The 16,326-nt window shown below is 40.7% G+C and overlaps 1 protein-coding gene across 1 annotated transcript in view; it reads left to right on the plus strand.

The window, feature by feature from the left end:
- LOC307044481 (protocadherin-15-like) overlaps window positions 1-16,326 on the plus strand; it is a 189,984-nt gene that overhangs the window by 135,402 nt on the left and 38,256 nt on the right. The window contains exon 25 of the mRNA XM_079689759.1: window positions 157-269. Within this exon, the coding sequence (XP_079545885.1) occupies window positions 157-269 (113 nt within the window). The remainder of the gene's footprint in view (window positions 1-156; window positions 270-16,326) is intronic.

The following is a 16,326-nucleotide window of genomic DNA, read 5'->3' on the forward strand; positions in this document are numbered from 1 at the left end:
TTATTAGGATGCAGAACATGTGTATGAAAAAGGCCTGGCAACCTCAGAAAGGGAATTACTTGTGTAGTGAGAAGTAGTGTGGTGGAAAATAATAATAATGTTTTGTTTGCATTTGCATGCGAGGGTTGCTCATGTCTGCTCTCCTGCCCACTGCAGTTGTTTGTGATAGCCTTTGATGATGGAGAGCCGGTGAAGACTAACAGCACAATGGTGGAGATCACTGTTCTTCAGCCTTCCCGCATCCCGATCTTCACCCAGGAAGAGTACAGGTACGTCTGCTGGACAAACTGTTGATGCAGCTGCCTCTGCCTGAACATTCACACATCAAAGAGCAGCTTAGGCTGAAGCGCCAGACAGGGAGGGACAGTGATAAAGGCTGGAGAGAGTAGACAAAGTATCTCAAAAACACCTTCTCACACATTTACATCTTCCATTCAGCTTCAGATATACATTCATAAATATTTCATCTCTAGGTAAATCATATATTCTCCCTTGAACTGCGGGGAATGGCTGTGAAGTCACTATTCTTCCTACATTTATCATTTTTGTAATAACGATAGCTATCTGCCCATTACTGTGCTCAGCCAGTGGCACCAGTTGTGATTCTGCCTCCGTCTTTATCGTGCCGTCTTTTCCGCGCATGACTGATTAATGAGTTTTGAGTATAAATATGCATTAGCGCTTCGGGTTAGATGCTGCAGATCATACTGCTGAAAACCGCATTTGTTTCTCTCTGAGGGTTGAGCCGAGCTTCCCTCTGAGTTTATTAAGAGTCGCTTTTGACAAGATTAAGTGTTTAGACTGTTAAACTGGCTGAGAGAGATGCAGGATGAGGGAACATAATCTAAAGTGCTCTTACATGACTTACTGCTACGATACACGGTTGTACGGGGCCAGGGCTTTGTTTGTACTGTGACTCAGGAGGCGTCCAAGAAGTTGTCTATAATTAAAAACAAACATGGATTATTAACATTCCAGCTGTAGCTCCTCCTCATGATGTGATGAAATAATGAAAATGCTTGTGAGTACTAGTCTTAACAGTGGCTGTCCATTTGGCTCTTCTGCACTTTGAGGAGATTCTAGACTGACCCTGAAGCTTTTTATGTCCTGATAGCAAAGTTGGCTGGCACAATGCAGTCTCCGGGAGTTAGAGAAATGCTTGTTTTAAGTGGATTGATTTACTAACTGATTTACTTAAGAGTTGGCAGACTTTCTTCTTTAACATAATGTGATATGCCTTAATGCATAACACAGTAATGTAAATCCTGCCCCAACTGTAACCCTGTCAGCACATCAGTTGAGGTGTGTGTCTTTCTTTGTTTACATCTGACTTGCTTTTGACAATGAGTGCCCGCTTGACTGTGTGATGTGTTGGTGGTACTCGTGTATTTCTTAAACAGATGAGTTTGGCTGCACTGCATACATCTTTTGTAATCCAGCACTTTGTGTGTGCGCTCACGTTCTCCCGTTGCTCAGCTTTATTCGGTGATTGATACACAGGCGCAGCAGCATAGCCCTTTGAAAGGCCATTGATTACATTTTGAATGAGTGCTGTGTCTGACACACACAGAAGGTCAGGACCATAGGTACCAACCTCTGTAGGCGTCATATTGACAGTGCTAACCATACACAGTGGCAGGCCTGCTATAAATTATGAGCTGTGAAAGCATTAGCCAGGTGCTCGAGCCTCTCCTGCTGGGCGAGGCTCTCTCCAGCGGAGAGCGTCCAATCTGCTCATCATTCCTCGCCTCTCTAGCTCTCCTATATCGTCTTCTCCCTGAGGATCCTCCTGAACACAAATCACTCTCTAAACGTCCACAGAAGATCTCATCTGTCTCTGTAAAGGCAGTTAGTTATGGCAGCAATCAGGTGAGCTATGCCTTCAGCTTCAGAGCCCACAATTAAAACAACTCTGCAGGGCTTTCCCTGACTTAATGATTTCTACTCCTGCTTTATAGCGGGGCCCTTCCATCTGTCAGAGGGAGATACGCGGCTCCTAGTCATTGTTGGCTAACGTAAATGGTTCATACCCTAGATGCTACTGTAGCAGCAGTTGCCCATGGCTTTTTAAAGGTTTGAGGAAAACACCTTATGCTGTTTCTTTCTAAAGAGGCATTTGTTTGTTCAGAACCTTATATTTGTTTTAAACCTGCATCAGGATAAATAGTTGTCAGAGAATCGCCAACCAACTAATGCGCTTTGCACGCATTAAGCTTTTTGTTTAGGGCCAAAAACAACAGTGAATATTGAGCTTGTATCTGTCGATGTGACAGTAGTTAGCCCACTGGAAGGGCAGTGTTGCTCTGTGTCTGCTGGATCTGTATGAGTGCTATAACAGCTTGTTAAGCCAACAGTATGCACGGCTCCCTGCAGGGGTTACTTTGAGATTATTTTATAAGAATAATAATATTCTTGCTCAAATCAAATGTTCTCCTACAATTCATAGTGAAAATAAACTTGGATTTAAATATTTATTGCATTCGTTTTTGCTTGGATCTATACCCAAGATTACCCAAGATGACTGTGACTTATATAATAAGTGTTTTTAATTTATACATCTTTTTAACTTTTTACCTTCAGTTCTATTGCAATCCAGAAGCATTTCCTGTCCAAACTTCAGCTTCCAAAATACACCTTACTAAAGGTATTTTCTGGTACCTGTCAGGGCTTTGATAGTGTCATCTTGATAAATTCATCTACTGCAAGTGTGTGTTTTAATGGTTGTCAAAGCTTTTTTTTTTTACCCTCTTACTTTTATATTTCTCTCAAACGTAGTACATAGTCACTGCACAGTCTATCAAGGCAGACCTTAAGAGTGGATCTACCGGTTAATTATTTTACAGCAGGATTGTCGTCATGTAAGAATGAAGTTGCATAGATGCAATGATTGTAATTGAAATACAACTTATCATGCAGCCCTTCCAACTACTAACCAAAACATCCCTTGTGCAGTTTAAACTCATTTTTTAATCATTAAAATGCTTTATTAATTGCTTTTTTTATTTCAAATAGAATATGTGAATGAAGTATGGCTCATGTGCTTGAACCGGCTTGAACACAGATATTACATTTGAGATGTTTTGGTGGGGGAAGAGACCTTTTGAGAGCCCTATCATTCAACCACTGTGAATGCTCATTTACATTGAACTCACAGACTCAATCCTTTGGGGAAGTCTTTAGCACTGGGCACTTGGGAAGGGTATGAATATGTATTTCCACTGTGTGTGTGGCTAGAGACAAGGAGGGATAAGCTGCTATCTGACATGGTCCCACTCTGAATTTGCCTCCTGTACTGAGGCTACTTCTCTGGCCCAAGTGTTGCAAACCTGTGGTCTGAGCAGTTTTCCGTGCTGCTTATCTCCCCCCGCAGCAGTTCCCCTTCTAAATCTACTCTAAATCACATGAGACTTTTGCCTCACTGCTCCTGAGTATGTCATTTTGCTCTCCTTCTCCTTCAGCCCCCCCCCATCCAAAAGCCCCAACGTCCCCTGAGTTTTTTTCCTCGGCTTATCTCTCTCTCTCTGTCAGTTCTCACTTTGTCTTCCCTTTGCTCCTCTCCTCACTGTAGCTTTCTGTGTGCTTTATTCTGTGTGCCTGTAGATGTGTGCATCTCTCTATAAATCCGTGACTACATTATAAGTTGAGTGCTTAGTGTTATTAAATGGTAATTTCTTACATATTACTCATTAACCTCTTTGGCCTAAACAGTTATTTGTGTTGAGTCTTAATTGTCATTTAAACACATGCCACTAGAAGTATATCACTATATATACATTTTTTTGTTACATCTGTGCTTTTCAATAGCATGATTAAAGTATAGTTGATTAAAGAGGAAGTTGTTTGTATGTTACCGCTATATCATATTTCAAAAGTTGGTATTCAAAGTGATTGAAGAGGATATCATTTGGGAATTAAATGTCAAGCCATTATTTAGTTCACTGTAATCACAGACAGCAGATGATGTGCCATACCTGTCACGTTAATATGCAGTCTGGCAACCTTGAATGAAAAGAGCACCAAGTTGTACTGTTAGCATAGTCAACGGTGTCAGCATTGAGTATTATTACAATAAACAAACAGCTTGTCACTACTTATACTTGCCACCCCACTAATGACACAATTAGTGACAGTATGCTGAAATCACTGTGAAGGCATTTTGTTTGCTCCGCCACGCAAACATCGAAAAAAAAAAAAATAATAATCTTAAAAGGTGCCATTTATATAGATAAGAGAAATAATTTGTCTCAGCCTTGAGCTGTAGCTTTCCCATTTCTCTTTTACACATTCTTACTCTGGCCATGAATGTGCATGTCGGTGGTAATAGCTCAAAGTTTGGGGTTTTATATGTCTTTTTCCTGCAGTTTCTTGATATTTACAGTCCATGAAGACTGCCTGTGTACATTTTATGGGGATGCCTGTCCACAGGGTAACCATTGATTTAATGTTCTCAGCAGTTGCACTCACAAATGGCTCCACAGTACCTGAAGTAGACCTAACTTGTAGCTTGAAATACAAGCCAAAATTGACTCGACGACCATTATAGAAAAAGCAATAAATGACTTGTCAAATTGAAGGAAAAAACACAACTGCTCATTTTATAGGAATTATATTGAAGACATGAACTCTGTGTGCCCTCCATCTGTTCTTCAAGACATCTACAGAAAAATAGCATTTATTATTTCTAGAGAAAACAAATCCATCTATACCTCATTTCCAATTCAGACAAGGCTGTAATTCTTGAGTAATTAGGCAGATGACGTGCTTTCATAGCATACAGCTCTTTTCATGGCAGCTTTCCTTCAACTGTTGTCTTGCCAGACATGTACACAATGGATAGAGGTGCTCACAACCTACTCATCCGTGCTCATTGCAAGGCATTTAAAGGGTTAGCTGTAAACCCTATAGTGTGCTTTCCCACACGCTGTCGTCATGCCTCACTGAAAACATACATTACAAAAAACAACTTCAGTCCTCTCTATTTCTTTCTGTTTATCCATCCATCTCTCATGTTATCCCCCCTCCTAGGAATCACAGCTAGAAGGTGTGGAGTGCTTTCACTCTTCTGAAGGGCATGATTGATTTTCAGCCGCAGGTTTGAATCTGTTGACTTGAGTCTTGAACCTCTAAGCACCAGGAGTGCACTGACCTTTCACTTGTCTCTGCTAAGTAGGCAGGCATCACTTGGCTGTCTTACAGGCGCCAAGTCACATTCATTGCACAAATCCCACATATCAGCCAAAGGTCGGTGCTGAATGCCAGGGAAGAAAAGCAGTATGACCTATTATTAATTAAAGGCTAACTTTCCAGAAAATGACCAGTAACTATAAACAGTAGATTTAGATGCAGACAAATATTGCAGGTGATGTGGTGATTGTCAGCCAACACCATGACCGTGAGTTGGAGCCTTGGACATTTTCATCAAAAATTGAGTGATGAGTCTGATGAGCAACATGTTGTCTCAAGAACAATATAAATTCAACCAAGGGAAATATTTACCTGTCCAGGAAGACACTGAACACTAAAAGGGGAGACAAAGGAACATACTAAAGTTGGGTTAAACAATCAAATTAACTGTTAACTGTCAACCAAAATAAATCGCAGACTGTTTTTAACATTATTCAGACTCAGCTCTCTGAACTAAAGCTTCTTTTAAATGTTGAAAAAACTAAGGTAATGCTCTTTTCAAAAGCTAAAAACACACCAGAGTCTGTTTTGGATATTGTAATTGCGCAACGAATAATACTTGAAGTGGTTGCCTGTTATAAATACCTAGGTATCTGGCTTGATGATTCTCTCACTTTTAAACTTCAGGTCAATAACCTGCTTAAAAAGCTGAGGGTTAGGCTAGGTTTCTTTTTCAGAAACAAGTCCTGTTTCTCGCTTGAGGCCAGGAAAAGGCTAGTCACTGTGACCTTTTTACCTATGGTGATTTTTTGTATATGAATGCACCTGCCCATTGCCTGAACAAGTTAGATGCCACCTAACAAAGTGCACTGAGATTTGTCACAAGTTGTAAAGCACTTACACATCACTGTACCCTGTATGCCAAGGCAGGTTTGCCATCACTTACTGTACGGAGGCTCAGTCATTGGTACACGTTTATTTATCAAGCCATGTTTGGTATACTCCCGTATTACATCTGTTCACTGATAACACAGAGAGTTGCAAGCAGCTATTGTTTGAGATCGCATGATGTAGTATTGTTAGATGTGCCAAGAGCAAGGACTGTCTTAAGTAAGACAACTTCTATGTGTGCAGCGCCACTTCTACAGCTAAAATTGAAACTGAGCAATTGTATTCCTCTGAATGTTTTTAAAGCAAGTCTAAGTGAAATGCTCTTTGAAACTATGGGTATTTGTAAATGTTGATAAGTATGTAAATGTAGCTTATATGTTGTATGATATCCTCTATTGTTTTATGTTGTTTTATGTTTCATGTGGAACCTAATTGCTGAAGGTTTCCCTTGAAAAAGAGATCTATGATCTCAATGGGACCAATCTGGATAAATAAAGGAAGAAAAAAAAAAAATCCAAGCTCTAGCACACCAGGAGACTCAGAAAGACACTATTTTACACATACACATTATTCTATTTAAGTAATGAACTTTGTGTTAAGCATGCTGTTTCATCATATTCACTTTGTGGTTGATTGCCATCAGGTGAGTCTTTAAATCATCAGGTGCTGGGGAGAATCCAATTATTTAAAGACACACCGGATAGCAATCAAGCACAAAGTGAACCAGACCAAGCGGCTTGCTGAAAGAGTTCTTCTAATGACTTGAGCCCCTTTGTACTTGTAAATTACTGCTATGAAGAACATCCCTAATGACCAAGTAAAGGTACAATGAAAGCATAACTCAACTTCTGCACCCAATGCCACATTCATGTCATATCAGGGTCATCATAATTACGGGTTTCACCATTTTAAATAGCATTCACATGTCTGTCTTTAATCCTCACAAGACTTCTCTGTAATCATTCAACCACCTCAGTGACTGATCTTTCACAAGTTATTCAAATGGAGATATGTTCAATCTCTGTCTTCCCTCCAATAATATGAGAACATGGCATAAGAAAGATGTGACTTGGCCCTTATTGGAAACCTTTTCAACCTTTTCAAAGGTGTCCAGTAATTTGTGGTATCCAGCCCAGCACACAATTTCTGCTACTGATATTTCCTGCAGTATTCACCTTGTTAGAGAGGCAGAAATGTCTTTCTGTGGGTCAGGTGTTGTGTGATGGAATAGATCATTTGTGCAGGAACTGCAATTTAACAGTAAAGCATGCAGGACGGCATCAGTACCTACATGGCTCCGTGTGATATCACATTGCAAGCCTCAATAGCTGGGCCAGTTTGGACACACTCATCCACCAGCATCCAAACATTTTGCTGGCCAGGTCTCCTCTTGTGTGCTAAATGACCCGGTGGACATTATGTGAAGGGATGTCCTGTGGGCAGACATGGCTAAGCTGGCACAGAGTGCTGCCACTTTCTGGCTGCACAGCAAATGTCTAGCTTTGCTAATGTCTTCCATCTTGCCCTCCAGAAGATATTTTTGATTAAAGTGTCTGTCTTTATTGTGGAGCTTAGAAAAATGTCTCACTGTGAATACAAAGTAAATGCTGGGTCTGCTGTGGCAATATAAGTGATCAGAGGAATAGCCTGGGAGGAACATTGTCATACAAGGAGGCGTAAACATTATTTTCTTTTTACACTACTATTAAGTACTTAATGCATTACTTAATGTCCAAGGTTTTGGATTTCGAAGATGTGTGTAAGCACCAGAATACTTTTAGCAAAATCCTCTTAGCAAGTGTGATTCAGCAGCCTTAAAAACATTATTTGCTAATATCTGCTAGTATTGAGTTTGGTTTACAACTGAAAAAGCATATGCTGGAGGAGGTGATGAATTGTTCATTTGTACATAATTTAAGGAATTTGGGGAAGCCTTGATTGGTAGGGATAAAATCTGCAATAATAGTTGTTGTAAATTCCCCTTGTTTTCTTTGGTCTGCGTTGTATCGTTTGTGTTTTTTGGTCAGGCACATTTGGGGACAGCTAAGTAGCGCAGCTACGGGTCCTCGAGCTGTTTACCCATGTGCGTTTGATGACAGGACATTATTGCGGTCGCATCGTCACCTACATACTTACCGTCAAAGAGAGAATGCATTCGTGAAGAATAAACCATTTAATTATTCTAAATTCATTCATCAATCTTCATTCAACCATTCATTCATCATTCAATACTGCTACAGCTGTTGTAAGAAGCATTCAAGCTGAAATAAAGTCCAAAGACTGTATTTCCTGTCTCCGCGTCTACTCTCTAACCGGAGTGCTGTTTTGGATGAAGCGGCTCCGGCACAAACATCACGCAACATAAGATTCCCCAATAATAGTTTTGAATTGAAGTAGCGATAGTGTTGTGTTTGAAAGCTGCAGAGCTTTCATATTTATTATAAGCTGTGCAATGCTGGGAAGCTAGAAGGACACATTTACACTTAATGCATAACAGAAATTCCATATGTATAAAAGCATTTAATGCAAGTGGAGTTGAAAAATTCCCCATGGTTCTTTACAGCTGGGCCGTAGCCTTTTCTCTGAGCCTCAACAATAATGAAATGTATACTGTATACCTATCCAAGCATCTTAGAAAACATCATATGGACTACTGAGACCCCATTTAGACGCGAACGCATACGAAACGCAAACGAACCGAATACGCTATCAAAAAAGTCTTCAGTTTACACAAGACCGCTCGGGAGCGCTGGAGATGCTGTACTAGGCGTGTGCCGCTGTGGATAGAGTGTTGGTGTTCGGATCAAGGTTCAAACCCCACTGTAGTCAGCATGTCGTTGTGTCCCTGGGAAAGACACTTCACCCCAAATTGCTCCTGTGGGGATTGCCCACAGTATTGAGTATGTAAGTCGCTTTGGATAAAAGCGTGTAACAAGTAACATGTAATGTAATGTAGTACATATGCCGGGCCTGTAAGTGGCGCTGTACTTTCGCCACAAAATACACCAAAAGCAGCGAAGAAGACCCCCGAGCATGGTTGCCATGGTTGCCCTTCTGTTTATTCCCCGTGGTGTATTTAGCAACATGTAGTTCATGTAATTCTCCATGGATACGTCCCCAGCTGACCCAGAAAACAGCGCAGGTTCTGGTCCAGGCTCTCGTCATCTCATGCCTAGACTACTGCAACTCCCTCCTGGCTGGTCTACCTGCATGTGCCATCCGACCTCTGCAGCTCATCCAGAATGCAGCTGCTCGTCTGGTCTTCAACCTTCCTAAATTCTCCCATACCACGCCGCTCCTCCACTCCCTTCACTGGCTTCCAGTAAATGCTAGAATCCACTTCAAGACACTGGTATTTGTGTACCATGCTGTGAATGGATCTGGCCCTTCCTACATCCAGGACATGGTTAAACCGTACACCCCAGCACGTGCACTCCGCTATGCATCAGCCAAACAGCTCCCTGCACCCATACTGCGAGGGGGACCCAAGTTCCCATCAGCAAAAACACGTGGGTTTGCTATCCTGGCTCCAAAATGGTGGAATGAGCTCCCCATTGAAATCAGGACAGCAGATAGCTTGAACATCTTCTGGCGCAGACTGAAAACTCATCTCTTTCGACTCCACTTCGAGCGATAGAATTACTAACAAAGCACTTATATACTAATAAAGGACTGGCTTATCTAAAGCCAGTTGAGTAGCACTTTAAATGTTTGGCTCTATGAAACCTGATGTACTTATATGATTCTGTTTTCTTCAAGGTTGTATCTTCCTGGTCGAATGTACTTATTGTAAGTCGCTTTGGATAAAAGCTCAGTTAAATGCAATGTAATGTCCACTTGTTGCTGATGGTTGTGGTAGGAGCTGTAGATTTTACACTAACATCTGTAGCATGGTCAGTAGCAGTAGCTACTGACAGTAGCTACAGCAGTGAGCAGGAGAGGTGGGGCTATGGCTTCATTGTTATCAGGAAATGATCGTATAGGGCGTACACACGGAGCCGTTCGCCCCCCAGAGCGTTCCGTTTGCAAATCTATCCACCTTGGGACCCGTTGTCGTTTGCGGGGTCCGTTTTTCGCGTTTCCATTACGGCCTCATGTGAACGAACGGGCTATACGAAAGAGAAAAGTAGCAGATACAACCGCTTGTGTTCTCGTGTAAACAGCACATGACACCGTAGTATTACCAATGCAGAAATATAAATACAATTATGTATTTCTTATCTTGTCAGTTAGTGTGATTTTATTGAAGTAACCGCTATAGATGACAATTTGATGGTTTACACTGACTTTGGGAGTGTTAAAAAAAAAGAAAGTTAGTATATGGAGCCTTGCATGAGGGGCCCATTTAAAAAAATGTTTGTCCCTGTGTCCATCATTCTGAACAACTGGCCTGCATCACCACAATAAAACTGAAAAACAGTGGTAATAATGTTTTTTTTGTACAATCCACAGCAGTGGCGGCTATTTTAGGTGGGGCTATTGTAATGGTGAATAAACCACACGGGGAACATTTTGAGAAATTACCCCTTAAATTAAATTCGCTACACTATTTCATCGTCGCTGTTGTATGATTGGTGTTTAGCTACGGTATTTAGCGTCTACAGCATCTCCGCTTTTAGGGTTGACGTAGACCCAAACGTCGCCCCGGAGGTCCCCCGGTGTTGTTGCGGGAGCTGCTGCACTAGCTAACGTTCCACTAGCTAACGCTGCACTAGCAAAACAAACGCTTATTTATTTTTGCAAAAGGTGCAGCGGGCTTCAAACACGTTCCCCTCCACTGGTTTCAACAAAGCACTAAATTAGATGTTTTCCAACCAAATACGGTTGAACTGACACTTCCCCATATTCATTTGTAATTAGATTCGAAGATACATGAGTTTCTGACTGCCGCAAGCTGAAGCTTGGTTGCTAGGTTACTAGCTGGGTGTTCTCCAATAAGGAGCCGGGGGAAACAAAGTTAGTGATTACTGGTTCCATGTTGATTTCATTCAATACAAATTGTTGGGGGCAACTGAAAGGCTATTACCGTACTGGTTACTTTGCAGCCCGGACATTTCCCCCAAAACACATTTAGACCTTCTAAATCATATTTAAGACGTGTGTGTGTGTGTGTGTGTGTGTGTGTGTGTGTGTGTGTGTGTGTGTGTGTGTGTGTGTGTGTGTGTGTGTGTGTGTGTGTGTGTGTGTGTGTGTGTGTGTGTGTGTGTGTGTGTGTGTGTGTGTGTGTGTGTGTGTGTGTGTGTGTGTGTGTGTGTGTGTGTGTGTGTGTGTGTGTGTGTGTGTGTGTGTGTGTGTGTGTGTGTGTGTGTGTGTGTGTGTTTGTGTGTGTGCATCCAGCTAGTCACACACACAGTTACAATCACACTCCCTGTAATTGAAATAATTAATAGATAGTTTAGCTTCTCACCATCATTTGCTGTTGCCCACTGATGTTAACGATCGTAACTGAAAGGCTGCCTGTCAAACGTAAACATTCAGCCACGTGACTCGCAAACTCTCGCGAGAGTTTTACACAAGACGGATCCTTTCTAGCCATAACCCTGAACCGGGCGCTGACATTGGCGCCCGGTGATCATCAGATTTGAGGATGCTGATTGGCTGAAATTATGTTTCGGAGCCATAGCTTACAGATAGCAACAGTCAGCTGCTAGTGGCTGCTGCTGCACTGGTTGAGGGCTCCTCTCTTAGCGCCCAGACGAGGGAGGGTAATGATAAACGGGCAAGGCCAGGCAGGAAACATGTGACTTATCAGTAACTTTAGACATTGTAACACCATTTTAAACGAGATTTTATTGTAGATTATACATTTTACTGATACCAATTATAAAATATTTACCTTGTTCATTAAAAATTAAAATTTAAAAAATATATTTTTAAAGAAAATATATATTTTTTAATTTTTATTTTTCCTGACTGTTTCAGGAAACATGTGACTTATCAGTAACTTTAGACATCATAACACCATTTTAAACGAGATTTTATTGTAGATTATACATTTTACTTATACCAATTATATAATATTTACCTTGTTCATTAAAAATTTAAATTTAAAAAATATATTTAAAAATTGTCTTTTTTCTTTTAATTTTTAATGTGGGAAGAGGTGGGGCGGCCTGGGGCGGCGCCCCCATCACCCCTATGGGCCGGTCGCCACTGATCTACAGACTTCCTTGTGGACAGGTTTAATCAAACCTTATTTTGGTTCAAATCGATTCACACATACAACACTAGTCCTGCATTCTGATAAAGTAGCTACATGTTCAAAACAACTACACAAGCGCCACATAAATAGCTTTCCATAGATTACGCTAGAATGAAAGAAAACCTTTTCCAACAGAGATATTTTATTTTTACCTCCAACACTTTACTTTAATGAATATAGATTTTTTTTTTTTTTTTATGGCAATGTTCTCTTTTAAGGGGCATCACAGCTCTTGTGGAGGATGTGTGGACATGTATCCGTTATCAAGTGTTAATGCATTTGAATCTGTTTTTTCTGACGGGCAACACGAATGCAGTAACATTTATGCCGCACGGCAATTGTGGATGTGGCTTTCCACAGTTGGGTGTTTTTTATCCTCAATGGCCGTAGTATATCAAACGTTGTAGGCAAAGGACTCTTATGTCTCTTATCAAATGAATTAGCTTTGTTTACCCTAGCTTTTACACCCTACTCAAGTTTCCGAAACCTTTTAAATATAATGAGTGGTTTCAGATCTGGTTAGCTCTTTTTTATCCTTGTTTGTCCGCATTTTGCTTTGGTCTTTTCAAACACAACCTATAATCTTTAAAGTTCAGTGAATAACACACTGCAGCTCAAACTCTAAAATGATATATTGCATTAATTGAGAGGTGCTGCACTCTATCTCAGTAGGACTGTTGATTTCAGTAAACTAAGAAGGAAAATACATTGAGCCTAGAATGACATTTAGCAGATAAGTACAGGACTTATACGTACGGAATAAAAGCATTATTTTTAGTTTTCTCAAAGAGCAGATTTCAGTTTTTCAACATCTGGATCTGTGATGCTGGGAATAAATGCAATATATCAGCCAGTCATTTTGAATCCAGTTTAATGAATTTTGAAAAGCCATAATAACATTCACGTTAAAAGGCTATTTCCTGTGAAAATCATGCTGTGTGAATGAGCTGACTTTGCCTTGGTTGTCAAAACCACTTAGAACTGTGGATTTAATGGATAACATCAGCTCCGGATTCACAGCAATGGTTTTCCTTGTTTCTCTGCTTATGTACGAGGTGAAGCTGAAATGTAATTTATTTCAAGTCTCTGTTTGTCACTTTCACAATTTGCTTCAAGGCACGACCAAACAAGCTAACACCAAGATGGCATAAAAGCTTACTAAAAACTTACAAGTACGTATCTAGCTCAACGGTCATCGAATTATGCTGATTCATAACTGCTGAACTCTTCAACTGCTTCGTAATACTGCCATCAGTCAGAATTGTCCTGCCACAAATTTGCAATGCATATTCGCTGGCATCCGCACACTGATATGATGTTTGCTAGTGACTACAGTAGACTCAAGTTTTCCTTGTTGTTATTCAAGACCTTTTTTTCTGTACTGCAACTACAGATCCACTAGAATCGCATTAACTTTAGCAGAAACTTGCACACAGCGAGGTCACTACTTGTATCTCCCGGCGTGTCGATTGCCGCTTGTTCATTCTGGTGATGCAATGCATGAAATAAGAGGGAAGGCGAGGTGGAGAGGGAGAAGACATGGTAACAGAGGCCCCTGTAGCGCGCGACAAGGTTTATACGCCTCTGCCTTGTCTCGTAAGCATCACTCTGCCATTGGCCCTGGGGCAGAGTACTCGCTGACACCTGTGTGCTGCCCGCGCTTCTCAGTGGCGTGTCATTCACCCTCTCTCATGTTGACACCAGGACTCTCTGCTGCTGCCTGTAGACACGTCGGCATCTACCCCTTCTTGTTAATGCTCTCTCTCTCTCTCTCTCTCTCTCTGGATGGGATCTTTCCTCATCTCAATATGAAAGGAATGAAAAGTGGCTTTGGCCTAGCTCAGTAGTATGGCATCGCATTATGCATAATTGACTCTTTTAATTTGCCTACTGCTTTGACTCTAGAATACGTATTTATCTTCTCCTTTATCTTCAGGTCACACTATATTAGCAACCCCTTCCCCAGTTTAATTATTGGGTAATGTTATACTGCTTTTGCACAGGACTCTGTTAAGATTGTGTCAATTTTAAATGTGCTCACAGTACACATTTCTATCAAATTCCCTTCAGTCTGCCATTGTATCTCTCTATCCATCTATGAGTATCTACTGTATGTAACCTTTGTGTCATCTTTTCTGAGTACATGTGGATTCACCTTAATACTAATCTTCACACCCCCATGGCATTTCTCAGCAGCTTACAACCCTCGGGCAGAGACACTTTGTAGGGAAGTGATAACATGTCAGCTCTGCCACTTCCTGGCAATCACCCCATGCAACCCGCTGCTATTTCACACAGCCTTTCAAACCCCACTCGCACTCAAAGAACAATACAACTGGCAAATCTATGAATAGATCAGCACAGCACTGCTCCAGACCAGAGATTTACAAAAATTGCAACCACTTAAGCTGAAAACTTCCAGAAAGGGATTTGAAATAAGAGTGAAAAATACCTAGAATTTCTGCATAACGTCATTGGGTCCCATTAAAGAACTTGTAGTTAAAACAGATTTCTTTGTTAGGGGCACTTCCAGAAATGTATTCTAATTTTATGTTAGAAAAATATCACTCGTCACCGGCTTGACTATCAATATCAGGATACATGTATTTATTATCCTTGCAAGAATTGAAGTATTCATCATACAGAGCATATGGGACAACTAGTACCCAGAACAGTGTCCTTCAGATGCTTTATAAGAGAGGGTGTTATTCAGTCACAAGATACATGTATACCGGTTCAAAGCAGTATTCTATGCTTAGTTCAGATTAGCTAAGGCCCACGTAAGCAATAAACATGACAGTCATATGCCGATCTCCCTAGAGGCTGAATCATCATGTTTATCGTTGTCACATAGCTATCATGCCTAAAACAGTGTGTCCTGACGCTCTTCTTGGTAATCATACATCCTGTTACGTACACAGCTACGTAGGGCCTTTGTTATCATGTGCTACTCTGATATTGTAAGAGTACATTCAGTATTTTCCCAACATTTTCAAATTCTAACATTTTGTTGACTTGACATTTTCTTTTGGGTAAAAACTAAATTGACGAGTGGTCCAACCCTTTCTTATGTTTCATGGATAGACAGTCTATCCACAAGGAGGAAAATACATTGATAACACTTTAATGTTAGGGATTCATAGGTACAATTTGAATAGGTAAAATTGTTATTTCAATCAATATTAATAAAATTATATAACCAAAAAACAAAAACATTGTTTTTTTTTAATATCGTATTAAACTTAATCTCAATCTATTCACTACAAGTGCTATGTTTCAACTGCTACATGTAAAGGTCAGATGTTTTTCTTTTTACTCTTGGGAAACTTTTTTAGTGAAGAGGTGACTTGTTCCTCTCCATTCACCCTTTATGGCATTTTGGAGGCGTTGAGTATGCTAATGTTCAAATCTCATGAATACAAACATCCTCATGAACAGGTGGTGTTAATCCGATTGAAGAGAGCAATTCAAGTTTATGCAGTTAAGAGAGTTTGGTGAATTGAGCTGGGAATACGGGTGTGACAAAATCTAACAGAAATAAATAAAAAGAAGTGAGGATAGCAATACAAAATCTTCTTGCTTAAGGCTCAATGCCTTTTCCTGGATTGATTTAAGACTGAATGGATTTTTTTCACATTTTACAAGTAGTCTGCAGGGATTTTAAAGGTGTTGTTTCATTAAAAACATGGCGATGCATAAAAAGGTAGATTTATTTCTGGGCATTTTTGCCTTGGGGTCTTTTAACCAATAAAACTGAGCTAAGGTGTTTGGTGCTTTGCGTCCGCGTTACTTAGACCAGTGGTTCCCAACCTGGGGGGCGCCCCCCCAGGTTGGGGGGGCGCCAAAGATCCCAGGGGGGCTGCCAGGCCTCAGATGATTTGAGGCCAAATATAATATTTAGACTTTTTTTTTTCTTTTTTTTTTACAAACAAAATAATTCACATTCATCCAGTTTGTGACAGTAGTTGTAGCATCTTTGAGACTTTTAAACTTTAATTACCGCTGTTGCGCCCCCCCTGTGTGTGTGTGTGTGTGTGTGTGTGTGTGTGTGTGTGTGTGTGTGTGTGTGTGTGTGTGTGTGTGTGTGTGTGTGTGTGTGTGTGTGTGTG

The sequence above is a fragment of the Notothenia rossii genome (genome assembly GCF_949606895.1).
Source record: "Notothenia rossii genome assembly, chromosome: 6".
Taxonomy (NCBI): domain Eukaryota; kingdom Metazoa; phylum Chordata; class Actinopteri; order Perciformes; family Nototheniidae; genus Notothenia; species Notothenia rossii.